This window comes from Paramisgurnus dabryanus, chromosome 5 (genome assembly GCF_030506205.2).
Source record: "Paramisgurnus dabryanus chromosome 5, PD_genome_1.1, whole genome shotgun sequence".
NCBI classification, from domain to species: Eukaryota; Metazoa; Chordata; class Actinopteri; order Cypriniformes; family Cobitidae; genus Paramisgurnus; species Paramisgurnus dabryanus.
Window position 1 is genome coordinate 22,563,128 of NC_133341.1, and position 26,975 is coordinate 22,590,102.

At 37.6% G+C, this 26,975-nt stretch overlaps 5 protein-coding genes across 8 annotated transcripts; 2 read left to right on the forward strand and 3 right to left on the reverse strand.

Annotated features, from left to right (window-relative positions):
* The first annotated feature begins 432 nt into the window (after nucleotides 1-432).
* fam151b (family with sequence similarity 151 member B) lies at nucleotides 433-3,154 on the forward strand. Its single transcript, XM_065250350.2, has 6 exons — nucleotides 433-632; nucleotides 714-839; nucleotides 1,143-1,302; nucleotides 1,419-1,633; nucleotides 2,244-2,379; nucleotides 2,788-3,154. Exons 1-6 carry the CDS (start codon nucleotides 527-529, stop codon nucleotides 2,933-2,935), a joined length of 891 nt encoding a protein of 296 aa, XP_065106422.1. The 5' UTR covers nucleotides 433-526; the 3' UTR covers nucleotides 2,936-3,154.
* Nucleotides 3,155-6,696: 3,542 nt separating this feature from the next.
* ankrd34bb (ankyrin repeat domain 34Bb) lies at nucleotides 6,697-11,610 on the reverse strand. The gene is made up of 3 exons (XM_065250012.1): nucleotides 11,367-11,610; nucleotides 8,873-9,144; nucleotides 6,697-8,796 (listed from the first exon to the last, which is right to left on the reverse strand). The coding sequence occupies exons 2-3, from the start codon at nucleotides 9,073-9,075 to the stop codon at nucleotides 7,329-7,331; spliced, it is 1,671 nt and encodes a 556-aa protein (XP_065106084.1). The 5' UTR covers nucleotides 9,076-9,144; nucleotides 11,367-11,610; the 3' UTR covers nucleotides 6,697-7,328.
* A 2,389-nt stretch (nucleotides 11,611-13,999) lies between these two features.
* Nucleotides 14,000-22,449, reverse strand: dhfr (dihydrofolate reductase). Of its 3 annotated transcripts, XM_065250352.2 has the most exons (6): nucleotides 21,801-22,449; nucleotides 21,331-21,380; nucleotides 17,388-17,493; nucleotides 17,168-17,294; nucleotides 16,463-16,578; nucleotides 14,002-14,255 (listed from the first exon to the last, which is right to left on the reverse strand). In XM_065250352.2, exons 1-6 carry the CDS (start codon nucleotides 21,890-21,892, stop codon nucleotides 14,174-14,176), a joined length of 573 nt encoding a protein of 190 aa, XP_065106424.1. In that variant the 5' UTR covers nucleotides 21,893-22,449; the 3' UTR covers nucleotides 14,002-14,173. The 3 variants fall into 3 exon arrangements, with proteins under 3 accessions (XP_065106425.1, XP_065106427.1, XP_065106424.1); XM_065250353.2 differs by lacking the exons at nucleotides 21,331-21,380; nucleotides 21,801-22,449 and adding an exon at nucleotides 18,023-18,111 and having other exon boundaries at nucleotides 14,000-14,255; XM_065250355.2 differs by lacking the exons at nucleotides 21,331-21,380; nucleotides 21,801-22,449 and adding an exon at nucleotides 17,892-17,927 and having other exon boundaries at nucleotides 14,000-14,255.
* Nucleotides 18,866-21,137, forward strand: slc19a1 (solute carrier family 19 member 1). The gene has a single exon (XM_065250351.2). The coding sequence runs from the start codon at nucleotides 19,261-19,263 to the stop codon at nucleotides 20,776-20,778; it is 1,518 nt and encodes a 505-aa protein (XP_065106423.1). The 5' UTR covers nucleotides 18,866-19,260; the 3' UTR covers nucleotides 20,779-21,137.
* Nucleotides 22,450-22,526: 77 nt separating the features above from the next.
* On the reverse strand, nucleotides 22,527-26,584 carry LOC135732371 (uncharacterized). Of its 2 annotated transcripts, none has more exons than XM_065250358.1 (5): nucleotides 26,503-26,584; nucleotides 25,726-25,975; nucleotides 25,138-25,304; nucleotides 23,544-24,736; nucleotides 22,527-23,472 (listed from the first exon to the last, which is right to left on the reverse strand). In XM_065250358.1, the coding sequence occupies exons 2-5, from the start codon at nucleotides 25,955-25,957 to the stop codon at nucleotides 23,082-23,084; spliced, it is 1,983 nt and encodes a 660-aa protein (XP_065106430.1). In that variant the 5' UTR covers nucleotides 25,958-25,975; nucleotides 26,503-26,584; the 3' UTR covers nucleotides 22,527-23,081. The 2 variants fall into 2 exon arrangements, with proteins under 2 accessions (XP_065106430.1, XP_065106429.1); XM_065250357.1 differs by having other exon boundaries at nucleotides 26,309-26,565.
* Nucleotides 26,585-26,975: the final 391 nt, after the last annotated feature.

Below are 26,975 nucleotides of genomic sequence, written 5' to 3' on the forward strand. Positions count from 1 at the left end.
ACCAAATAGGGTTCATTTTGTAACCCATAACTAACATTTCCAGAATCTCTTACGAAAATGCACAATTACTACAGTAAAAATATGGTTACTGTAGTAAAACCATGGTAACCACAAAATAACAATTTTTTTGCTGATAGTAATAAATACACCAAAAACATGGTTCCTAAACTTTTACCACAATAAAACCAAGGTTAATTTTCATAAGGGATGTTCTGGGAATCCAAATTTTTTTTGCAGGGTGATACCTCATTTTTTGTATTTTATTGTTTTATCGACTATATTCACTTTATTATTTAAAAATGTCAAAACAATATTCCTAATAAAGAATGACCCGGTTTGTACAAAGTTTTTTTTTTTGCACGGTAGTTGTTCGTTCATTTTCGTCTATTTGAAGAAAAGATAATCAAATGACTACATATCCCAGAATGCCACCGTTTGATTACGCGTACTGTGTGTGACGTATTAGCCACGCTAGTGGTGTTGTTATGAAATCATGTTTGCAAGAAGTTAGTGTTTTTAACAGTTCATGGGTGTAAATAAAAATAAATTGTCCCGCTGCATTCTGTGTGCTATTGTTATTGGATCGTTGGTCGTTTACTGTCTCCGATTACAGTCGCTGTCAAACTCCACAGGTAAGAAAGCTAACTTGCTAGCTGGCCAAGTTCACCTGTTTTAATGTCAGTTCGTTTACATTTAACGTGATTTATCTCCAGGATCTATGCCTGAACAAACACTGGAATATTTCCTCAACAAAGGGAAGATACAAAGAAAAGATGCTGCTGATATCGAGTGGTGTCACGCGGCAAACAGCAAGAGCAAACTCACCGATGCTCTTCAAAGTAAGTATACAAAGTATATCAAGACTGTTACACTACAATACTACGTACATTTTTATCATTATAGAGAACAAGGATAAATGTTTGATGTTACAGTGCAAGTCAATAATATTTCATTTATATTTCATTAGTATATTATATATGAAAAAGTGTAAGAGATAATAATAGTGTCTATAATTACGGTAGTGTAATATATTATATACCTATTGTACATTATTTCCAGCATCACATTTTATATTTATTATTTATTAAAATATTATCTGTAACATTGTTATATAGTTTGTGTGTCCTCTGTTCTTCATTAAGGTTCAGCACAGATGATTGAAGCTGATGTTCTTCTCAGGGGTCGTGATCCAAAAGAGCCCATTATGGCACACCCACCTGATAACGACAGTGATATAACCCTGAAGGAATGGCTTAAAGAGGTTGTGAAATCTGACAAAGGAATAAAATTAGACTTTAAAAGGTTTGGGCTGATTATTCAGATATTTTCAGATATACTGTTTTTATTTTTGGATTTGGGATTTTCCATATTGTTGTTGCTAGATGAATGACGGATGAGCTTGTCGTGATGTTTGACAGTCTTGCAGCAGTCTCCCCATCCATGACTCTACTGGAAGAAATTCGAGATCAGTTGCAGAGACCAGTGTGGATCAATGCTGACATTCTTCCTGGTCCTGGTGGTAAAGCCACCCCCTTGGACCCTAAGGCCTTTCTACAGGAAGTATCACAGAAGTCAGATGATGTTCTCTCTTTGGGTTGGACCACTGGATGGGATGCAGATGTAGATAACCCTGGTAAGAATTATTGTTGTAGATGAGTTGGTATATCTATCAAATACTAAAATACTGCACCTTCAGTACACGTAAATGTTTTCAAACATATTCTTAAAGGTAAATCTTTTGTTTTGAGTCATGAATATAAATACATTTTATGGTTTCTTCATTTAGCCAAAAAAACTGTCCTTTTCATAAAAAATGGAATGTTATGGATTTTCTTTATCTAATGTTGACACACAGTTATGAATATAACAACAAGGTTATTACCTGCATGTTGACTTTGATTTAGTGAACAAATGTTTATCAAGTATGAATAATGCTGTAAAACTAAATTGCTTCACTGATATAATAAAAATAATAATAATAGATTATGCCAAATTTAATCTTTTAATGAGATCATCTACCATCTTTTCAAACTTTAAGTGTCACAAAAAAATTTATACTGCGAAAGCATTTTTGATATAAGTCTAATGGAGATATTTTGTATGCTTTACATTATTATTTTTTACATTTTTAAATACCACACTTGTTTATGAATTATATGACTTAATATGTCGTATTTATCATAACCTGTAAACATGTATACCTGCTAATGCTCCATTACTGTGTTCATTCTGTGTTTATGTAGGTTACAGTTGGGAGATGGTTCATCAGATGGAAGACCTGTGCAGATCCCTAAAGCAACCAGTCACATTCCCAGTCCGAGCAGCCCTACTTCATGTGTCCTTCCCGCAGATCAAGTGGCTTTTAGAGCAGTCAGACCGGTGAGTGTCTGACCTCAATGTTTTTTCCAATGGATCTGATCTTTAATCGGTCTATTTAAATGCATGCCCCCATATTTATTATAATTATTAGCAACTATTAAAGACACATCTGTGTGAAGGGGTTTTCATATTCCATGCTGGGTAATTTGGCTCTAGAGGAACGATAGTACAGGCATTAGAAAAAAATGCAAGATTGTGTAATCCCTCTCTATAGAAACGATGCTGTGAAGTAGCTTTCTTCTGGTTAAATGCATCTCTATTTTGAAATTAAAAACAAACTCTTATGTCATTTGTTTGATTATTGAATGTTTCATATTCAGATGGCAGTGTTTTAAAAGGATGATTGATTTCCGCACTCACATAAGATCTTGATAACAAGGTTATCTGCTTGTCTTCTTTTGCTCTCAGGTACAGCCTGACTGTATGGACAGGCAACAATGATGTTCTCAAAGTCGAGGATCTGCTGCCTTATAGACAAAACTTCAGCAAAACCAGGATTTACTACGATCTGTTAGAGTCTCAAATTACACAGTTTAAAGGACTAACTGGCTACTAAATAAAAGCAATTACATTCCACTGAGATTGACATTAAAGGGCTCATGAACTGAGAATTCAAATTCTCCTTGATCTTGACTGTAAGAGGTAGAAAGAAAAATGTCATACTTCCTTTTCAAAAACAGCTTTTATATATCTTAGGTCAGAATGTGTGATGACCGCCTCTGCCGGAGAAAATCCAATCTGCAGTTACCTCCAGGTTTTCCGTGCGGCACACCCAATTAAAGGGATAGTTCGGCCAAAAACGATATTAAACCCATGATTTACTCACCCCCAAGCTGTCCGAGTTGCATATGTCCATCGTTTTTCAGACAAACACATTTTCGGATATTTTAGAAAATATTTTATATCTTTCAGTTGATTAAATGTAATGTTACGGGGTCCAGCAATAGTCCACGACCTTCAAGTCCAAAAAAAGTGCGTCCATCCTTCACAAATTAAATCCAAACGGCTCCAGGATGATAAACAAAGGTCTTCTGTGGGTAATCCGTGCGGTGTTGTTGTAGAAATATCCATATTTAAAATGTTATTAACGTTATAAACTACCTTCCGGTAGCGCCGCCATCTTAGACTCAGGAGAGAGTATTAGCGTAAGTGTACGCACTTTTCTTAGTGACGTATGACAAATTCGGAGGGCGGGGGCACAGAGCAGCAGCAGAGAAACTCTGTACGCTGCGTAAGCTCTCATCCTGAATGCGGATCACTCCAAGATGGTGGCGCTACCGGAAGGTAGTTTATAACGTTAATAACATTTTAAATATGGATATTTCTACAACAACACCGCACGGATTACCCACAGAAGACCTTTGTTTATCATCCTGGAGCCGTTTGGATTTAATTTGTGAAGGATGGACGCACTTTTTTTGGACTTGAAGGTCGTGGACTATTGCTGGACCCCGTAACATTACATTTAATCAACTGAAAGATATAAAATATTTTCTAAAATATCCGAAAATGTGTTTGTCTGAAAAACGATGGACATATGCAACTCGGACAGCTTGGGGGTGAGTAAATCATGGGTTTAATATCGTTTTTGGCCGAACTATCCCTTTAACCTCTCGACACGCACTAATTCATGGGCGGGATGATGTCAGTTTTTTTTACGCTGCTAACTATATCTATACCTACTGTCTACAAACATTAATAATATTAACATTAGTATTCATCGCTTAAAACGTCTACGGGTTTAGCATCAGTGTATGGTCTCTGTTTTGAGATACAGATGCTGTAGCATCATAAATGTAGTATTTTGTGACAGAAGTCCAGATGACAACATGCAAAATATAAACGGGACTTACCTTTGTGTTGATATAAAGATCGCGAGTCGAATCCGGTCCGTTTCAGATGTATGAATAACCCATGAAAACCATCTAATGGAATAGATCCAATGACCATTTTTGTCCACAAATGCGTATAATCCATGAAACATAAATATATGGTCTGTTGTTTACATCAGATTTCACATGAACGTCTTGTAATAGAATAGAATATACAATCTGAGGACTATTTACGTCATGACACTGTATATGAGATTAGGTTCTATTAAACACGTAAACCTGCGTTCAAACTTTGTTTTTAAATGTAGGCGGGAGTATAATAAATAACATCCAAACACACTGTAAAAAATTTTCTGTAATCATGCAGCTGGTTGACAGTACCTTACTGTAAAAGTTAAAGACTGAAAATGTTTAATGTTCATTTAACTTTGAGCGAACTGTTGCCAGTAAATAACATAAATGTAAAATCTACAGTAAGTTACTGGCAACCAGCTGCCAGTAATACTGTTATTTCTACAGAATTTTTTTGTAATTTGTATGCATGTAAAAAAAAGTTTTATTCGGGGCTGACCTGCTCTTAGAAAAGTCCCTAGTCTTACAAAGACACTTGCAAGAACCTCATTTTTGGGCCTGTTGACCTCAAACATGAAACATAACTTCTTTAGACTTGTGGCTTTGGGATCATAGGTTTAAAACACATATTTATCATTAAGTTTTTTAGTAAGAAAAAAGATGTTATGCAAACATTTTTTTATTCCAATGTACTTCAGCCTCTCTAACTTTTTAATTTTTAACTTAATAATTAAATAATTTTGAAACCTGTAAAATGAAGTTAAAGTGTCTTCTTTCTAATGATACCATAGTTATACTCTAAGGGGCGGTTTCCCGGACAGGGATTAGACTAGTCCTAGACTTAAACACTTTTAAGAGCTCTCCAAACTGAAAACAACTTGCACTTACATATTTTAAAATACATCAGGGCCCTTTGTTTTACCTCAAAATGCACACAGGTAATGTTTTTAGTAAGGCATGTTTGTTAAAACTAGTTATATTTCCTAATTAAACTAAGGCCTAGTCCTGGATTAAGCTAATCCTGGTCCGGGAAACCGCCCCTAAATGGTTTAATAAAAACAACCCTTTTAGTGAAAGTAGGTCTTTTCATGGTTTGGGGTAGAGTGGGGGTGCTTTTCAAGTTAAACAGTGTGTTTAAAAACAGAGGGTTAAAACAGGCTAAAAAGCCCATTACTCACTATAAGTGAACTACAGAGAACAGTAAAAAATAATAAAACAAGCCAGTTCATGCCCCCTTTAAAAAGGGGAACCAGACTAAACACTTAATGCTATCTTTTTAAGCTTACATATATGTTGCATTGTCTTAAAACTCCCACAGAATCCCAAAGACATGCTATATTTTTGTAATCTACATTTAAATTTTGTAAATGTATGGAACTGTAATGAAAGAATGCAATAAAACTTGAATAAAGGTTTCATAAAAAAAGGTGTATGCTTATTAAAACACCTCCGTCAAAAATGAGATTATGATATTGACGGAATGTGCTCTGCATATACACTTATCAAATACGTTTGCTTCAAATCCGGTTATTCTTGGCTTCAGGCCATTAAGAAATACCAGTTTGTTGACAGACCCAAAATAGTTTTTTTAGCAAAGTCCTCTTAGTGCATGAAAGAAGAATTGCATGAACGAGGGCTTGCATAAGTCACAGTGCAAGAGTGTTTTTTTTTACTTGATTAAAGGAGGTTTACCAAATTTATATTGATATTGATTTTTTGAGCCTTTTACCTTTATTCAGAAGGAACAGTGAGTGACTGAAGCCTTTTTTTATAGTGGAGATTTTTGCTTGTACTTAAAGGGACGGTTTCCCAGACAGGGATTAGACTAGTCTTAGACTAAAAAAATGTAAAAGCTGTCCAAACTGAAAACAACTTGCACTGACATATTTTAACATACATCAGTGCCCTTTGTTTTGCCTTAAAAATCCACAATGCTTGTTTTTGGTAAGGCATGTTCGTGAAAACAAAAAAAAATCTGTTATATTTCCTAATTAAACTAAGGCCTAGTCCTGTCTTAAGCTAATCCCTGTCTGGGAAACTGCCTCAAAGGGTTTTGCAGCGAATGACAGTCAAATTTGTTAAAAATCAATGAAATGACTAAAATGACATATGTGAAAATAAGGCATTACGATTACTGAATAACCTTGTCATTGCCATTAAAATGAAAATACTGAACCTAAACATAAGAGCCTGATAAAGAAATGCTTTTCAGATGCACTTAGAGGGTTCTGCATCCTAACTCTTTAGGAACTCCTCATAAAAATAAACTATTGAGTGTATAAACATACACACGCCAAAAAATAAAAGTATTGTTTTCTGTGGCATTGTTTATTTACAGTCAGACAACAAGTCACAATATTCTATTTTGTAAATATAAAGACAATACAGACATTTACAATAGACAGCACAAGAAACAGCAGTAAAGTGCAATCAATTTTGTAACAGAGAAATTTACCATAAAATCCCATTGGCCTGTTTGAAAAGTGAATTTACAGAAGTGGTTAAAATGTTATTATTCATATTTAAATCTAAAATGTATCCTGTTCAGATATTTGATTCACAAAACAAACCACGGACCTCATTTATAAAGCAGATTTGATCGTAAAGTCCATATTTATAAAAACTCTTTGACGTGTTATAAAGTGCTTAGCGCAACGTCAGGGTCTGAGCAGACGTACGCACTTTTGCTTGTCCGATTGCTGCAGGTTTTTGGAAATATAAGCTATTCTTGCTGCTCGAAAAGGATTTAAACATTGAGAGGTGCTCTTTCATATGTCAATGACATTAATTAGGCATGGAAATCTGCAATTGTTTAGATGCGCACAATTTCAAGCTCATTTGCGATTTATAGATTTTGCGTCTGAAAGTAAGGCATATATGCACACTTTCTATGCGTTCATTCGTTTTATGAATCACACATGCGTGCTTTTGCGGAATAATTGTATGATCAAATTTAGGAAATTTTCCTTATATTTTTTTGGTAGACGCTTTAATCCAAAGTGAATTACAGTGCATTCAAAGTTTACATTTATGCCATATGTGTGTTTACTGACCAAAGATCTCTTCAAAATTAACCAGCTGCTTAATTTGCTCAGTTTGCATGGAGTGTCGTCTAAGAAGAGTCTTCTTGTTCTTGTGATCTCTGGGATGGCTTGGGGCACAGGGCACAAAATGTCTAGATCCTGGAACAACGGGTGTGGTTCCAGCCACAGCCTTACTTCCACTGTTGGAGCCAGTATTGGTATTAGCTTTGATATCTGGTATGGGAGCATGTGGATTGAGAGGTGGCAGATAACCAGGTCGGGTTTGTGAGATATGGTCCAGGAGTAGGGCTCCAGATCCTCTCCGTTCCAACATGGCAGGGTTTCTCCTCTGGACCAGACTCTCCAGAGACTCTCTGGATCCAGACAGAGTGGAGGAACGGCTGGTGACAAGCTTGCGTTTCTCTGTTCCCCCGGTTCCTCCTCCGGACTTCCCGAGGTCTTCAGAGGGTTGGCTCCCGAATTGCGGCAACTGAGAGTCGGAACTGTAGTGGTCCATTCCGATGTTGCGGCGACGAAACACATTTCGCAAACTCGAAACTGCCAAATTGGGGAGACAATCGGAGTGTCTGTCCAAAGGGGTGGTGTCTGAAACTGACGCCTGTTTGAGGTTGTGATGTGAGGAGTGTGGTAGTAATTCACCATCATAAGACATTTTCCTACTTAGCCATTTCTGGTCTTTTGTTAGTTCTCGTTCGCTCTCAGCTGCTTTCTCTAAAGCTCTAAGCAGACCAGCGGAGTCTTTCGCATCGATGCTCTGATGCCGAGCTACCGTTGCTCGCAGCGGCGGTGGACAACCGTTGTACGCAAAGGAGAGTTCCTCTTCAGCTGTGATATCTAGCAGCTCCTCTGTAAAGGATGAGGACTTGCTTTGCTGTAACAGCACAGATGGAGGGATCTTCAACCAGGGCTCTGAATGGAGCCTTTGTAGATGCAACAGCTTCGCCACACTGGCTGGGCTTGAATCTTGAATTGGTGATCCTGGCTTGGATATGCCAACCGTTGAAACGGAGCCCAGGCTTTGGTTCTCCCTTTTTGTCAAAGGGGGGCTTTCAGCCTGTTTGTTGGTGTGGGGAGAAACATGAGGGGTACAGAATTTAATTTCAGTGGGGGACATACATGACGCAGGGCTACAGTGTAACCGGTCTTCAAGATTCGGAGGAGGTGGTACATTCAGGTACTGTTTGGTCATTTGTCTTCCCGATGGTAGTTTATCTGTTGTAATAATGATGACTTCTTTTCCCTTGGCTCTACAAGCATCCAGGAGTACTCTAAGTGCATCCTTGTCTCCTGCGTTAACTGCATAGACCAGAGCAGAAGACCCATTGTGATCCTCCAAACTAGGGTCTGCTCCACTGGACAGCAGAAGGGACAGCACTTCTTGCCCTGCCCGTTCTATGCAGGCATGCATTAGGGCGGTCTTTCCAGACTTGTCTTGAATGTTAGGGTCTGCACTATTTTCAAGAAGATACCTGTTGAGAAGACACAAGATTTGTTAAAAAATACTGCACATTACGTAAGCCGGTCTAGAACTTACAAGAATCCCACCTGATGATCTTGTGTTTCGGCACGCTCTGAGCATCAGCATGGTGACTCTTGCAAGCCACCATCAGTGGGGTTTCTCCCCTCTCGTTGCTTTCATTAATGTAAGCTCCCCCTTCCAAAAGCAAGCGTGTCAACCTCAGACGACAAAGATAAACGGCTTTAAGCAATGAATTTCCATCCGTCCGCACCTCTGTCGAGTCCTCCATAATGCTGTGGTCTGAGCGAGAGGCTAATATCACAGTGGCTCATTCGGATGCTGCAGATTTCTTTGAATTCTGTAAGGAAACACAGTTCAGAAACTCAAGGTTTTCGCTTAAGCGTCCGCCTTTGTTTTCTATCCAATTCAGTCGCATCAAAGCAAAGCTGAAGTCTCTTTGACATTGAAATGTTCTCGCCTCTAAAGAATATGTTATAAAGGCATCCTGTTATAATCTAGTCTGTCTATTCACAGAGGTACATATTAATATGAATATGTTTGTTATGAGGTGGCATGTCTAGGAGGTGGTACTTGACAAGAAGAGACAAAGAACCTGAATTAGTTATCCAATCCCCATTACATAACACAAATAATTTATTTTCATTTTTTGCTGAACATTTCTGTTCTTGACATGCCAATGAATTTTTGCAATCGGCATATTTATTAAGTGATGCCACAATCCATCCCCCAGCGTTTTTGGTTGCCCCCAGTCTGTTCATACTGTAAAAGCAACGGCGGTGTTATTCAGTAGGCTGAAATTCAACAGGTTAAGGCAATCTTTGAATGATTGCATTCCTTTATACGGTCTATTGTAAGTGTGGCCTTGTTCCATCAACTCACAGCGCAGTCGCAGTGCGATCTTTAACAAAGAAAGAGCAAGAGTCTCGGTTCAATTCATGTACGTCAATTCACCATTAAGATGAGTAAGAGCAAATCGTTTTGTGTCCTTAAACAAAAATAAACGGATGAGCTGAAGTTCTTACAGCAGAAGTGGAGGCTGCAAGTAACAAATACGAAGTGCGTCAGCACACTTTCTTAAAAAAATCTTCATGCATGTGAAATGCATTATATAGCTGTACTTGTTTTTAAAGAGATAGTTCACCCCCCCCCCCAAAAAAAATTATGGCATTTACTTACTCTGTTGTTGTTACAAACCTGTTGAAAATGTAATCACGAAGGAAGATATTTTGAGGAATGTTGTAACCAATCGATCAGAGGCCCCATTGACTTCCACAGTAGGAAAAAAGAATACTATGGAAGTCAATGGGGCCTCTGATTGGTTTGGTTGCAAACATTCCTCAAAATATCTTCTTTTGTGTACATTAAAACAAAGAAATTTATACAGGTTTGGTACAACATGAGAGTAAGTAAATGATAACAGAAATTTCATTTTTGAGTGAAGTATCCCTTTAAGTCTTTGATACTAGCTTTTATCAGTATCTGTTTTTTAAGCTCTCTCAGTCCATGTTTTTCATTCTTTAATTTAATTACTTTTTCAGACAGTTTGGCTTGTCAAATCAAATCAAATCGTGTAGTCAGGCTAAGATCTTTATTGCTGCTTCAGTACAAGCGCACTGCCTGGTACCTGCAGGACATCTCGGTTCGAGCTGCTAATTCCTAGAGCTCACTGGGCTGGCATTTAAAACCACAGCTTTGTGTGGCGAACCCCTAGTCTTCAATCGCCTCTGGGAACAGAGAGAATTTTTAATGACACCCCCCCCCCCTTTCTCTCTCTCTGCAATCGCCTCATATTAAAAAAGCATAGTGCAAATGATGCCCAAAACAGAGAAGGGTGCTGATTGTTTCAGCAACAGTGCTGAAGTGGAGCACCAAACAGGCCACTTCACGCACCTGTATGCATCTGTGATTCATGCCAGATCACGCAATACTTAATTTTCCTCACAAATGATGGCCCGTTTTTTTCCCTCTCAAAACACCTGCAGGGAAAATGAAAACCCACTCTCTGTGACACTGAATGATAAATGAATAAGAATGGTTTTTGTGTCTTGATTAATGAGGGCGATGAAAGCTTCCTCACTGCGCTTTCGAGGTTTGCCATGATGGTTCTGCTTTTATGCATTATTAGGAGAATAAATTATGAGCTTCATAAGAGATACATTTATACAAGTGTATACCAAACAGCAACCATTTAAAACACTTGTCTTTGTTATTTATTTCTTTTAATTTTTTTGTTTCTTTTAAAGTTTTATTACACATTATTTACACATAATTTATTTTGTGAAGTCATCTTAAGTTTTTCATTGTTTTTGACTGGATGCTAGTTAGTGTTAAGTTGATAATCACATATCTTTAAATGACTGAAAAAAACAACCCATAATTTCACATATCTGAGCAGCTTGCACAATGACATCTTATACGGTCAGTTTTACTGTTCAGAAATTCACAGATATATACTGTATAAAATGTTTTCCAACTACACTACACTAAATAAAAATAAAGTTTGGAGCTACAAAAACAGGTAAGCATTTTTTACAATATGTAAAATGTATTAAATTTTACCTGCTTATTAAACCAGTTGCTGCTCTACCTTCCCAGTGGCTTGCTGCTGTGGTATGTCATTTTTTTAAAAAGGTAATCCAGTAGTAAGACTGAAGCTGGAGTTCTTTCAAAATATAAACACAGGAGCTTGATGTGAGAGACGGACGTGTGGAGATGTTCACTGACTGACTGTGAATGAAAGAGAGAGAGAGAGAGAACAGGTGCATCTGCTCCCAGGTCTGGTAAGCGCTCTCAACACAAGTCCCTGTGCATTAGGGGGACAGTCAAGCTTAATAGAGCAAAGTGACGCCAGTCTCGGCACATAGCGTCAGTAAGCAGCCTGTCCATTATTCTCAAATTGCGAAAGATTTATTGAGCGCATACGTTTAGATTGTGCGTGAATCTCTGATGTCAACGTGCTCATGGGCCGACGGCTCATACGGTGCACTTACATCAGTATGACACAACCGTCTCGCCTTTGAGGCTCCTGAGGGATGTGCAGTGTGAGTTTATTGATTGGCTTGAGTGATGCAGTCACTATAGATAAGGCTGCGTTACAATAATAGAACTGAATGAAACGACCCCTAAAGGTAACATTTAATGCAAGGCTTGTGGACAGACATACTAACGTAAAATCACAGTTCTTTAGAAATAAAACAAATATTTAAATGGTCTTATAAACAGCCACAATGTGATTTTCCTTGAATAAAATGGAAAACATGGTCATTAATAGATTTTAAGGTTATTGTTTTGGTAGGATTCTCATAATTTCTTTGATTTTAATGTGAAGTACAGGTTATAGTTAAGGTGTGGACAATATTTATTTGACATAAATGTACCTAAAATTAGGTTGAACCAGAACTGTGTTAAAACTTAATCTCTAGCTACTCCCTGTACCGTATAAATAATACCAAGTGCTATTTAGCTTACATTCAAGGTGCATAGTAGGTAAGTTTATGGTTTATGGTAAGATATGGTCTTCAAAAGGTACAGGGATGAAGATGGGTGTGAATAAATTTTTTTTTTCATATATATATATATATATTTTTTTCTTTTTGGTTTATATAATTGATGTGCTTTTCCTTTTTTTTTTTATATTGTTTTGAGGTATAAGAAGCAAGATGCATGAATATTTGGAATGATGGTCGTTTACTGTAAGCTTTAAGTTATGGAGAAGGGGTGAGATTAAATAAGTTATTTTCTTCTTCTCACTCCTTTTCGAATAGGCAAAGGACATTTAATATTGTTTTATGTTTTGTGTGATTTGTATACTTGAATTTATTTTTTTTGTTTGATGTTCTTTTTTGCATAAATTCAAAAAAAAAAAAAATGTTTATACAGACCGCTGGCAAATATTTGTAGTATGCTGATCTGTACCTGATCAGTGTTGGCTTTTTATATAGACACCGTAAAAATGTTTGTATGGGTGAGACTATACATGACACGACATCTTTCCTAAACTATTTAAGAAACACTCAGTGCCAAGACAAAACACGTCCATATTCATGAGGGCAGATAGATCTTAACAGCAGACACTTCAGTTGCTATTGGATATGGAGATGAGCTGGTTGTCTTTTTTCAGCTGAAGAGATGGAGAATAATTAAGAGGATGGCAGATGTGGGAAAGACAATTTATTGGGATAAAAAAGAGATTTGTGAATATTTGAAACAATAACCAAGGTATAATAACTGGTATAAACTTGATTAATAACATCTGGGCCTAGCGGTAAGCAGCCATGTTCTGACACATTGAGGTGTTGTGCTTATGGGAGACACAGGTTTGTGTCCGGCTTGCGCTGGGTACTCAGACTCAAATTTTCCTATCTTTCACATCTCTCTCCTTTCCTCTAATCCTGTTTTTTTTTGTCTAATCCTTTTTGTTATTTAGAAACAAAATAATTCTGACAATGAAATAAAAATATCACACTGATTTTGAAGTTTGAGTTTTTGCCACTTTTAATTATAAGAAAGTGGAAGACAGTAGGAAATTTTAAGGAAGGGGGGAATGTGATGAGGTAATTACAAAAGCCAGGTTTAAACTCATGTCTTCCATTAAAGGAAAACACCACCGTTTTTCAATATTTTACTATGTTCTTACCTCAACTTAGACAAATTAATACATACCTATCTTTTTCAGTGCGTGCACTTAATCTTTGTACAGCACGTCGTAAATGTGTTATTCAGCCATTTAGCCTAGGCCCATTCATTGCTTAGGATCCAAACAGGGATGAATTTAGAAGCCTCCAAACACTTCCATGTTTTCCCTATTTAAATACTGTTACATGAGTAGTAACACAAATAAATATGGTGGCACAAAATAAAACGTGGCAATTTTTAAAGCGGATAAAAAGGAGAACTAGAGTAGTCAGGAGTGATGATGTTACTGCGCCCAAGGTCTAAGTGTTGCAAACTAAGTGCTCTTAGGCGGACATACAATATAGTTCTCATTTTTTATCCGCTAAAAAACACCATGTTTTATTTTATGCCACCATTCTTACTTGTGTAGCTACTCATGTCACAATCTTAAAATAGGGAAAACATGAAGTGTTTGATGGCTTCTAAATTCATCTCTTTTTGGATCCTAAGGAATGAATGGGGCTAGGCTAAATGCTAACACATTCACGACGCACTGTACAAAGATTAAGTGCACGCATTTAAAAAAGATGGGTATGTATTAATTCATCTAAGCTGAGGTAAGAACACAATAAAATATTGAAAAACGGTGGTGTTTTCCTTTAAAGCATCAACAAGCAAAGTGTCAGAGCAAAAACTACCTGCTACAGTAGATCACCTTTCTCCAACCTTAACATCATTTAAAAGTTTTCTTTTCAGTTGTCAACACTGTCATACACTTCAAACTTGTACTGAACGCCATTTTCCTCTTGCAAGCCTGTGGGAACAGCCGGGAATCTGACGGGAAAGAGAAGCCAGAAAATACAATAAATCATCTGCTATTTTTGACTGATGAAAAATTTTTCAGATAAAGACCATGTCACATAGCCCTAATTTTGACTGTGGCATTTTAACCCCTATCAAATGGTAGACCTGAGCAGAATAATACCAAAAGGTCAGAATACAAATAACACAAAAGATCAAATCAACAAACATTCTGTCTGTCTTTTGTTAGATGAAGTAGCAGCGATGAAACCTGTTACCATTATGTGTGCATTAACTACCCTTTAAACGCTTACTGTGTGCCTGAGAGATGTGACATTTGGTGCAGTCCACCTTTGATGCTAGATGCCACTTTTACATAACAAGAGGGTTATTTCCTCATTGAACTCTCTTCACATTTCTCACTGGATGTGCAATACAGAACACGTCTGTTCCAGTGCCAATAAATCCATTAATGCTTGTTTCGTTCAAGGACAAAATCAGAATATTCCTAAACAAATGTAAAAAAAGGTTGTGCCTTTTAAATGAAACTGCTGCAAAACAGTACAGAGTTTCACCCTTGGTGGTTTTTAAAGCACTTTACTTCCATCTTATACTGATTATTTAACATACGTTTATTCCACAGTATATCTAAATATATTCCAGTATCAGAACTTAAAGGACTGGGTTACCCCATAACAAAATAAACGATTTAGTCATCACTTATTAATTTATGTCATTTAAAATCTGTACAACCAGTTTGTATACAACTGGAGAGGTCAAAACAATACTTTTGTACAAAGTTGGTTTACCAGTTCACTTCTTAAACAGAATGCTTAACAGAAACCCTCCAGGGCTCAACGCAAAGAATATTTTATACTGGCCGTGGTTCAGGTTTTCACTTGCCCTGCCAAACTTTTCACTGGCCCCTAATAAAAAAATGTCTGTGTCACATATTTAAATTTTTTTATATAAAAGTCAAATATATTTGTATACATATACAACAGACATGTTCCAAAAAAATAAGGGTTCCCAACTTTTCTGCTTTACCTGCAAACTGACGGCATTTCTTTTGCCATGTTTTACCTAAGTAAATTTCTTCCAAGATCTTAAATAATATACATTGATGAAAATATATTTTAGTGACTGAGCGTGAGGCACTGGCCCGATCGGGCAAGTGACAATACTTTTTACTGGCCCGAATGTCTCTCACACTTGCCTCGGGCCACTGGGCAGTCCTTTATGTTGAGCCCTGCCCTCACTGCTTTTGTTTTTTGTCTTGCCCTGTTTCTAAAAAAGTGAAGTTAACTTAAAGGAATGGTTCACCCCAAGTAGCTAAGAAATCCAGTATATTACTCAATATAAGTTTAAATACACCTAGGATGACTCCAGGGTGAGTAGTATACATGCTAATTTTCATTCTGGGGTGAACGATCCCTTTAAAGGGCATTGTTCACCCAAAAGTCATCATTTACTCACCCTCATGTTGTTACAAACCTGTATACATTTTTTTTTGTTCTGATGAACAAAAAGGAAGATATTTTGAGAAATGTTTGTAAGCAAACTGTTCTTGGACCCCATTCACTTCCATAGTAGGAAAAAAAGAATACTATGGAAGTAAATAGGGCCCACGAGTGCTATGGTAACAAGCATTTCTCAAAATGTCTTCCTTCGTGTTCATCAAAACAAGGAAATTTATACAGGTTTGTAACAAAATGAGAGTGAGTAAATGATGACAGAATTTTCATTTTTGTGTGAACTATCCCTTTAATAATTATTATTATTATCATCATGTCATTGATTTCATTCGTGTTTTTTTTTAAATAAACTATTTATTAAGATATTTAAAGTACTTAAGCAGTAATATTACATTTTGTTGTGGTATCAACTGATATTGAGTATCCGCTTGTTAAGTCATGACGTAAGGAATACTGTTTCCGGATCCAAGCTTCGAAACATTTCAATAAAGGATAATTTTTAAACAGCCGTTTAGGAGCACTAATTCATATCACACATTTAGGTGAAAATTTTATAAACTCACAGTGTAAACTGCAGTCCATGAGACCATGTCTGGTCATCAGTGTGTTGTTTTGTTATTTCCTTAAAGCATTTGAGATTGGTTGTACCCAGTAGCGGTACATGACGTCAGACTTAACAAGCGGATTGTGAAATGTTGGTATTGTGACAACGCTATATGCAACTATAGCTTTCTGAAGTGGACAAAACACTGTATATGCACTCACTCAGGCAAAAGCTTGTACTTGTCCATGTTGATATCTGGCAAAAACGTGTCACAATCAAACTGCTTGAGGACCCGTGTTACAAAAAGACGCTTGGAACCCGGGCTCTCCATCACCTCCTGCAGAACACAACATCACACACACGTTTTCTCAGGTTATGTTGTACCAGATATCAAAAGATTGATGTACGAGGCTGAAGGACCATCCTTGGAGTCTTTTGTACAGTTTACCTTGAGGCAGTTTCCATAACAACTGGTTATACAGAGATGGGCTGATCTGACTAACGCAATGCTTTCGCTGAGGCATAACTATTGTATAGGTGAGTGTATGATGTTACAGACATGTGAAACAGGCAATTTTACCCTCAATATCCTATAACATGACAAACTACAGGCAGACTTAACTTTTAAGACCTAGATGAAAACAGATGACTGAAGTACATGAAGATATCAGTGATGGACCAATGCATCATAACATCAACACTACAACAACAACATGCAAGACATAATCTGTGAATGGCTGCTGATGAATCTTTTCCCCAATCATTTGTTTCATGTTTGTTCATGTTATATTCTTTAAGTCAAATTATTATGCAAATTCAGTAGAGAGAGCTAATAATAGATGAGATTTCTGCAAATTCAGTGCATTTATATATTTCTCTTTTATTTTTCTGTTTCTCTTAACAGACATGAAAGAACTTTCACCAACCTTGTACAAAGCACTGCCTCCAATTATCCAAACCTGGTCCACTTGTTTTTCGAGCTCAGGGCTGTCCAATAGACTGAGGGCCGAAGTAAAGTCTGAAGCAAGATAGTGAGCTCCCTCTGGGGCTGTTCTGCGAGCAGGTGATAGAAAATAGACATGTTTCAACTTTTAGTTAGCAAAAACTAACTTAACTAAAAAAAAGCAAAAACTTTTTAAAGGTTACTTTAGTTCTCTGCTGAGCACTATGTTGATTCTGTTCTTTAGGGGTCTGTTTGATGCTGGAATAGAGAACCACGTCTTTCTGCCCATTATGACTGCATTCTTTTTCCCTGTCATGTGATACACACAAATACAATTAAAATGGAAGTGAACAATACAATGTTTTAGTTAAGTTTATAACACCAGAGTAACATGTCTCGATATGTAAATGAAGAGGTATGTATATGTACCGTGGCGGAGAAGTGCAAACCCAAACAATAAATCTTAAATCAAAACAACAAATAAAAAACAAATGCAAATCTTAAAACAAAATAACGAATTAGAAAACACAACAAATCTTTTTTTTGACACTCAGGAACATTTATTTTGAACATGAAAAACATGAACACAACAACAAATCTACAAACCGTAAACGATAGGTATATTGCGTAATTTGAATTGTTACTGCTGATTGTACAATATATCTGTCAATCAAAATCCTCAACATCCACACACATGCTTCACCAACATTTCAAAACTCATTCTATTTCGGGTAATTCTCAGTATCAGCCGGTCGAGTTCCTATTATTTTTTTGATACATTTTAGAACACATACACACACAGTGGACATACAACTGAGCAAATAAATAGTCCAAGTACTTATTGCGCAACTGTCACAGCATGAAAGACTTTAATGCCGAGCAGATGCCGAGTTGCACAACAGCGCGTATGCGCATCTTAGGAGAAGAATGATGTCCTTGAATTATCCTGTGCTTTCTGCGCTTCCGGGGCGCAGGATAATGTGCTAAAAACATCTTCGCACTGATCTTGTTTACACTAAGTTAGGCACCTAGTGTATTTCATTCATCCAGCGGTTTACTGAGACTTTTTAATCAGATTTTTAAAAATACGGTTATTGTGTGGGTTGTGTGTATGACGCGTTTAATTCTCCCCTACTCCAGTGCATTAACTCCGCGAGCACCACACCATTCAGTTTTGTGACCTTAAATATCTTAATATATACATTTGTTTTTCGCATAAATCTGTCGAATATATTAGGAAGACTTTGAATGTCTCACCACAACACAGCAAGGAGATTAATAAATGATGCACATTTGCCAACTACTGGCCACAGGTTTTTACAAGTTACAATAAATCACCCGCAGTGTATTACAAAATGACATTATGTATGGCTTTCAGATGTTTCTGTCACGGCTAAAAAAATTGGTCGAAATACAGAAAATTTATGGTTAACATGAACTCCGCGTGCAACGTCCATTTACACGAGGTAAATTGTTTTCTGTCGCGTCCTTAAAAAAATAAATATTTTTGCAGCTGAACGGCAGAATTATGGGTAAGTTTGAAGCCACAATAAGGGCAATACACAGTGTATTTACCCCATGATTTACACGTGCACAGCAGCTGTACTGTAGTACTCTCTGTTTATCTTGATTGACAGAGGTATCGTCCAATCAGCAGTAACATTCCATGCGCGCAAACAGCTAGCTTTTCCGGTTTGCCGTTCTGTTAGCACGCTACTCAACGTCAGACACAGGGACAATGTGGTATCGGACACTCTTAACAAGAACGAAGTCCAGTTAGGTTGTACTTTTCAATAATTTACAGTACTTGAATAACAAATGTACAAAGGTGAATGTTGACTTTTTTTTGCATACTGAAGATTAACTTTATTATAATAAAAAGGTTTTCTCAACACTGTTGATCTCTTAGTAAATACTGGCTAGAGAAGCCATCAGGTTGTCACGAGACTGTGACCTATGTAATACTGTCAAACCTTTTGCTATTAGAATTGAGGATCAAAGTTCGTTTTGCACGTTTTTTTATCATTAGCTCGTATATAGACCATCAAGTTCATAGAGTGAAACGTATTATAGAACATGGTGGAAGAAAGTACATGCAGTGAAAGCAGTCAGGATGGGAAGGAGCTGAGGACTGACAAAAACGAACAGACTGTGGAACATAATGCTCCAGAATCGATCATCCTCGAAAAAAAAGAAGACCCGGAAGCCCAAACGCAAAAGTCCAGCACATGGATATGGTCCGTTGTTTACCTTTGCTTCTATGGCTTCATGGTTCAGCTAAAGCCCGGAGAGCCGTTTATCACACCATACCTGCTCAGTACAGAGAAGAACTTCACTACAGTACAGGTCACCAATGAAATCAACCCTGTACTCTCATATTCCTATATGGCAGTGTTGGTGCCAGTATTTCTGCTGACAGATTACCTGCGCTATAAACCTGTACTGATTCTTCAGAGCTTGAGTCATGTTTCCATCTGGCTCTTGCTGCTTTTGGGCACATCATTGCTGGAAATGCAGTTTATGGAGTTTTTCTATGGCATCACCATGGCTGCCCGTGTGGCTTACTCTTCTTACATCTTCTCACTGGTGCCACCCACTGTATACCAACGTGCAGCCGGCTACTCCCGCTCCTCTGTGCTCATGGGAGTCTTCACAAGCTCTGTGTTAGGTCAGTTGTGTGTGTCAGTGGGTGGTGTGTCATACAGGACGCTCAGTGCAGTATCTCTGGGGTTTGTTACTTTTGGATTGCTGCTGTCCTTCTGTCTGCCATGGCCTAAACGCAGCCTGTTTTTTAACCGAACTCGCCTGGAGGCTGAAAGGAAGGATGCAGCCCAGTCAGAACTGACCAAAATGAAACCTTGTGAGAAGGATGACATTGTGACAGCCACTCCTTCCTGGAGGACTTCTGTATTTATTCAGATGCTGAAAGAGTTAAGGAATGTCGTGAAAGTACCTAGTTTAAGGCTGTGGAGTTTGTGGTGGGTGTTTAACTCCACTGGTTACTACTTGGTTGTGTTTTATGTGCACATTCTGTGGAATAAAGTGTATCCTGCCATAGAGAAAAAGCATGTCTACAATGGAGCTGTTGAAGCTGCCTCTACATTATTAGGTGCAGTTGCATCCTTCATAGCAGGCTATGTAAAAATAAGATGGAATCTTTGGGCCGAGCTGGTGATTGGATTTATAACTGCAGCCCAGGCCGGTCTACTCCTCCTCATGGGCACAACTGATAATATCTGGGTTTGCTATGTGGCATACGCCATGTTTAAAGGTTTCTACCAGTTCTTGGTTCCTATTGCCATTTTTCAGATTGCATCCTCTCTCGATAAAGCATTGTGTGCTTTAGTATTTGGAGTTAATACTTTTCTTGGGACAATTCTTAAGACAATCATCACCATCATTGTAGTAGATAAAAGGGGATTGGCCTTGAATGTTCATTCTCAGTTTTTTGTTTATTTTTTTTACTTTACCTTGTTGACACTGATTTATCTATGCTGTGGTGCCTGGGTCATCACACGTCATTACCGCCATCAGAGAGCAGCGGCGGGGCAAACAGAATTGCCCATGGCCGCTGACTCAGTCCTACAGCAGTAGCTGCTGGTGAGGCGCATAATGGAACCAGTATTAGGCATGAGATTTTAATGAACTCCACAGGGGTATTTTCCTTATTTTGACCAATTTAAAATCTCTTACAAAAATGATTATTATTAGTTTAAGTAGTGTTGGTTTTATTGTTTATTTTATGTTAATCCTGTTGTTAGAGGTTTAACAACAAGTTTATCTTACAGATCACCATAAACTAAAAGTGTATTAACAAAATCATACCATAGAATGGTATGTCAAAGGAAAATCTCAGAATAAGCTCTTTTCTACTGATTGTTCTTGGTTTAATTGTCTCTCATTTAAAAGGTAGTCTTTACTAGAGAAATAAAGATTGCAAGTTTAAAAAAAGATGTCGTTGTTGTGTTTTCTGACTTGTTATTCGGTCACTCGATTTGTTGTTGTGTTTTTAAACTTGGCATTTTAGTTTTAGTTTTGGTTTTGCTTTTGTGTTTTCAATGTGTTGTTTTGATTTACATTTGTTTTTTGTTTTGCATCTCTCAGCCACCATAGGTATGAAGGTTAAACAAATTAACATGGTATTACCTTCCATTGAAGGGGTCATGGTCATCCTCTGAAAGTGCTTGAATTCATTACTGTAAAGGTACAGGAAACATTACTGAAAGTCAAGGTAGGTGGTCACTATTATTGAACAAGCTGGCTTGCTTCGGATTAAAGGTTTGTAATATGCTTTGTTTCATCAGTTACATATGCACTCGTGGGCTGAAATACGCTGAATATGATTACTGACTTAAACTGACTCCGGTACAAAGGTCTAGGTCAAACTACAATAGATTAGTATCGTTAAATAGAGAGTTGTTGACTGATGCATTTTACCGAAAATCCTTCTTTTTTTCATTCTTTGTCAATTTTATTCATTTATAAGTAGTCGAAATACTATTGCAAATGGAAGCCACATACTTTACATCTAAATATTTGTACATACTGAAGCAAAGTGACAGAACATTAGCAGTTAGCAACAACAACAAAAAACGATAGGCTTAAAACTCCCTTACCTCAGTCTTATTGGGTGCCATGGTAGATTTCCATTTTTCCCTATTCCCATGTCGGGACAAACTGCAACAATACAGTTAAGTAGTCGAGACATACTTATGTAAAATTAAACGAGTGACTGTAAACACGAGTCGTCTGCCTCCCGCCAGCAGATTTACAAATCCTGCTACGTCAGACGTTTTACTCATGAATATTAATTACGTATGTGACGTACGCTTAAAGATACAAAGCGTGTTCGACTTTATGCAGCGTAGGATGTTTTTTTTTTGGACTTTATGACCTCAACAGATCTAAAACTAGGCCTAATGAAACTTTCATTATCAATCTCATTATTTTCTTGGCAAAATGTTACATTCATTAATGTAAGTTTGCGTAATCCAAAACGTCTTTTATTGCTTTTAACATGATTGAGGTCAAGCAATATGTCAACACGATTACGTATTCTCTTAATCAAAAGGCAATAAAAACTGTGAATGTCTGTTAACAATTTGATATCTTTTTATAAATCTGTACTTCCATTGGCAAAATGTGATGATGTTAGTGTTTTGTTTATGTTAAAGCACCTGCAATGTTGAAAAATGCACAATATGTTGTTTTTATAATGAAGATGAAAGTTTCTGTAAACTGTGCAATTCTTGAATAAAAAAGACTTCATGCAGCGCTGCGCAGATCGATGCGGGCTCTGCGAGAACGATTTGCAGTGCACAGAGACGTGTGTACATTTCAGACTCTTTTTCAAATATTTTATTATATAAGTACTGAACACTGAATAAATTAATGCAAACATGATTTGTATGGAGTACAAGAGTTTTACACAAGTTATTTATTTTCAAGTGACATTCAAGGTGGCAATATTAAAAAACAGCAAATGGCTGTGACGATGCTTAGCATTAGATAATTTAAAAAGGGTGATGCAAACTATGATCATACATTTTAAAAATTATGTTTTTATGAATGCATGAAAATATGATTTTGAACAGTAATGGCAATAATAAGCAATTTTGTGACATCAGCCCAGAAAGGTGCTATATAAACATATTTTACTGTGCATAAAATATGCATATAATTAAACTAAATGCATTTGTAATATAAATTAGCTCTAAGTGCATAAATTACATGGAAATCATGCTTCTTTGGTAAGGCCATGTAAAAAAAAATTCTTTGTCACACGTAAAAGGCACAAAACAAACAGAAATATAACTCAAAGTGCTCCTTTTAAATTAGGTAGACTGTGGTGTCAGTGCAACTCCATTTCAGTCTCAGCATGCTTTGTCTATCCCACCTCATGTCCATGTAATTTGCAGTGTATGGCGCCTCCTTTTGGCCTTTCTTTGTAACTTTGTGATATTGGCTAGAGTCATTGCCCAGCAGCCACTTAAATCTAATGTAGTCATGCGCATACAGGTATTTACAATATGAACTACTGTGTCCATGGTAATATCTGACCGGTTCAGGCTAACGGATTTAAGGCATTGCAGTGGGGGGCTGTCTAATGCACCAACAGGTTTGGCCGGATGGTTCAGTACAAGTTTGAATACAGGGTCCAATCGACAGGGAACAGCAATAAGTGAGAGCTTCTGAAGAAGTGAAGCACCTCTGATCAGTGCCCACAGCACTCCCTTCAGAGACCTCCAACATAGTGGAGGCTTCATCTGTTGCTCATCCATGGAAAAACTGTTGGGAGAAAAGAAGTTATTAAATCAGCAGAATAGAGACACAGTATCAATATTTTACATTTAACTTACTTTAGTGTCAAAGAGCGGAGGTGTGGAATACATGGAAGAGTAGGAAAAATGTCTTCTTCTGCAACTTCCTCCTCTTCCTCCACATTACCATCATCTTCCTCCAAGTTAGTGCTGGGTGGGTCTAAATGAATAGTGAGAGAGGTGAGTCTTGGACAGGCACGAATGAGCTCCAGTAAAGGAGCGTGTCCATCAGCTTTGATCCCTTCCAGGGTGAGTGAGAGCAGGTGCGAGCCTGCAGCTTGAAGGGCTGGGACTAGATCAGACAATAGTCCACCAAACTGAAGAGAAAGACAACGTAGCTGGCCAGAAAACCTACCAAGACCTCTGGCTAAAACCGTTGCTTGTTGGAAGCTGTCTGCATTATCTTCATTTTCAGCATTATGCTGGAGACAGTCCAATGACAGGGCACACAGATCAGGGCAGATTTTTCCTACTGCATCCAAGGTATCGAGAGTCACACCTTGTACATCCCTAAGACATGTTGTCATAGTTTCTCTTCCATTATAATTTCTGCATCTACGTCCATCCTTTACATAACCTTCTTCTGAAATTCCTATACATCTATTTAGCTCACCATCATCACGGTCTTTCTGTCTTACTTCATCGCTCTGACTTTCCTCTAATGACAACCATTCATCAATTTTTTCTTCTAAAGTTAAACTCCCCGCTCCATCTGTGCGCTGTAAGCTGCTGTTTTTCAAACAATCTTCCCGTATCCTCTCAAACCATAAGTCTTTAAGGCTCAGCACCCCTTCTCGACTAGTGAACTCCTCTGTCACCTCAAAGTTCTTGTTTTGTATGAGAACACAAGCCTGTCCCAATCCCTCTATTGCCAACCTCTGAAGTTTGGGTAAACCAAGCAAGAGGAATGCAACAGCAGCCACTGCATCGCTCTCACTGTCTGCCAAACGGATATCCAAAGCAAGCAGACTGCTTAAAATCTTTTCGGGCATCTTGTTTGGCTCTTCTCGGCAGCCCAGAGAAAGCAGGCCTGCAGGGGGGAGATGCAGGCATCGTGACACATCCAGATGTTTTAGCTTTGGGAACTGACGGGCAACCACAGATATTACTTTCTGATCACAAAGGGTTCCAGCCAGGGAGAGGGAGGTGAGACGGTGTAGGCCACCCAGCAGCTCACAAAGCATTGAGGATGATACATTTTGTGCACCACTAAGATCCAGAGACTGAAGATTCTGTGTAGAACAGAGGCAAGTCAGTCAACAAAGTGGTAATTAACAGCTGTGTGCATTTTTGAATGGCATTTATGAAAAAGTGGAGTATATAATGAGTACATTACAGTGTTTTCCCAGTAGATGGTTGCTAAAAAGGTGCTTTGCTATCACAGGTAAAATCTAAAATTTATATATACTATTTTATAAACTGTAATAATTTACTGTTCTCTACATAAAAGCATCCTACATAATGTAAAGAACATTTTGTGACAATATAACCTTGATATCTTTAATATTATTTACAGAGTAGACCCAAGGTCATAAAATGTGAAATTAATGGTTAAAATCAATTTCTTTTTAGATTTTTTATTTGTGCAAGGTGCTTAAAAAGTACTAAAGTTATAGAGTTGTCAGTGTTAAACCTGGCATCGTATCTGGATAAGAGAGCAAAGGTTGGCATTGACAAGGCTGCATGCCGATGCGAGAGAAAGACAGGTCAGCTGAGGGAGGAGGAGGAGATGGAGGGCGGCACGTGTCAACAGATTCCTCGAGGACAAGATACACAACAGTTCCTCCAGCAACTCAGCCGCTGAAAGAGAAACATTCACATCGAATATAAGTGTAGTTTTCGATCTGAGTATCATTTATTGCAGTGGTTCCCAAACTTTTTCAGCGTGCGGCCCCCCTTGTGTACGGTGCATTCCTTCGCGGCCCCCCAAAGAAAATTTGTGACAAAAAACTGTTCTAAAAGTCAACATTTTAATAAAAAAACATTAAATTATACAAAAAAGTAGTGCTTTTGGTTAGGAGCCTTATTTTTTTAGGTTTAATTGCACAGAATTCATGATAAATTAATGTATTTCATAAAATGTCATAAAACTGGGGCACCATCTCGCGGCCCCCCTGGGGGCCCCGGCCCCCAGTTTGAAAACCACTGATCTATTGGACCATTTCTTTCATTGCAAACACTCAAACATATTTACACCTGCACTAGTGTTGCAAAAACTCACGTAGTAAACTGAAGGGACCCATGACATGTCTGAAGAAATATTGATCCATGTATTTTTGGGCATAATCTTTCACCCACATCTCCTTCATGTTCTCAGCTAGGCTTTGGAGACAAAGTCCAACAAGAGTGGAAGGGTTGTCATTGTCCCCATCCTGAGTCCATTCATTTCTACGCTTTTTATTCCTCTGCCGTTCTCTGTCCAGCGTGGGCTCGATTTGCCGAAACAAGGGCATATTTTATTCCAGATGATACTGAGATAAAAAGACAAATCATTTATGAACTATATAAAGCAAAAATGGCCTACTTTGGCCACACCTTTGTGTGGTCATTGCACAATTCATACAATCTTATTCTCATAGAAATAAACATATTATAATCATATACACACTTTACCGAAATATGCAATATAACAACAATTTTACTGCGTAACAGTCAATACAGTAAATACTTAACCTTAAAGCTCAAGTGTTAAGAGTAATACAATGCAAGTTAAAGAATGTACTTTGTACATGCAAAAAATAATTTCACAAAAACTGTAAATAACACCTAAAAATTGACTGAATTCCTTTTTAAATAAGTTTTACCACGTTTGCTGAGCAGTGTTGTGATTCAAGTTTTTCAACACTACAGTCCGTACAGTCCATTCAGAATTGGAGCTGCCCAAAATGTGACGTCACGGAATTTAATCGCTGTTACCATAAACAAAATAAATACTTTGCCCAAACACAGGGAGCCTTGAACTAATTGTGTAGTTTCACGATTTTGACTAATTCTGTACCAAAGTGAAGCTTCCGTGCTGTTTATTGCCAACCGATCCTGTACTATTCCTCCTCTTCCTGTATGAAATAAATCAGTTTCCGTGTCGCACGAGCGCCACCTGCTGATTTGAAGCTTAGTGGATTAACATTTTCACCTTCATGGAAACGGATAGCCTATATGCTTCTTTAGCTTTATCTAACATATGGTCTATTCACAATAAGTTTCACAAAGTCAAAGAAATCCACCTTAATATCTATAATTTTTTACCCCTGCAAGTTATTTTTTATCAAAATGTATGGATATTCACCCATAATGCTCTTTTTGTGGTTCTGAAAAGAATTCGGTGATTCATTAGTTTTTTTAAATGTCCTTTTACAATAACATTTTGGAATGAAATTTCAAGGTTGATCTTTACATCCTTTAATAACCTTATTGACATCACTGAAAAAATGGTCCTGTTTTGTCATGTGACACTGGTTCTGGTAACACTGG

Coding starts and splice junctions, on each gene's coding strand:
- fam151b (XM_065250350.2), top strand. CDS start 527: ATGGGTGTAAATAAAAATAAATTGTCCCGCTGCATTCTGTGTGCTATT. Junction 840..1,142: donor ACTCACCGATGCTCTTCAAA/GTAAGTATACAA, acceptor TTCTTCATTAAG/GTTCAGCACAGATGATTGAA. Junction 1,303..1,418: donor ATAAAATTAGACTTTAAAAG/GTTTGGGCTGAT, acceptor GATGTTTGACAG/TCTTGCAGCAGTCTCCCCAT.
- ankrd34bb (XM_065250012.1), bottom strand. CDS start 9,075: ATGGAGGACTCGACAGAGGTGCGGACGGATGGAAATTCATTGCTTAAA. Junction 8,797..8,872: donor CCGAAACACAAGATCATCAG/GTGGGATTCTTG, acceptor TCTTCTCAACAG/GTATCTTCTTGAAAATAGTG.
- slc19a1 (XM_065250351.2), top strand. CDS start 19,261: ATGGTGGAAGAAAGTACATGCAGTGAAAGCAGTCAGGATGGGAAGGAG.
- dhfr (XM_065250352.2), bottom strand. CDS start 21,892: ATGTCTCGACTACTTAACTGTATTGTTGCAGTTTGTCCCGACATGGGA. Junction 21,381..21,800: donor TGGCACCCAATAAGACTGAG/GTAAGGGAGTTT, acceptor GTACCTTTACAG/TAATGAATTCAAGCACTTTC. Junction 16,579..17,167: donor GAGGCAGTGCTTTGTACAAG/GTTGGTGAAAGT, acceptor TGTGTTCTGCAG/GAGGTGATGGAGAGCCCGGG.
- LOC135732371 (XM_065250358.1), bottom strand. CDS start 25,957: ATGCCCTTGTTTCGGCAAATCGAGCCCACGCTGGACAGAGAACGGCAG. Junction 25,305..25,725: donor GGGTCCCTTCAGTTTACTAC/GTGAGTTTTTGC, acceptor TTTCTCTTTCAG/CGGCTGAGTTGCTGGAGGAA. Junction 24,737..25,137: donor TTATCCAGATACGATGCCAG/GTTTAACACTGA, acceptor TGTTCTACACAG/AATCTTCAGTCTCTGGATCT.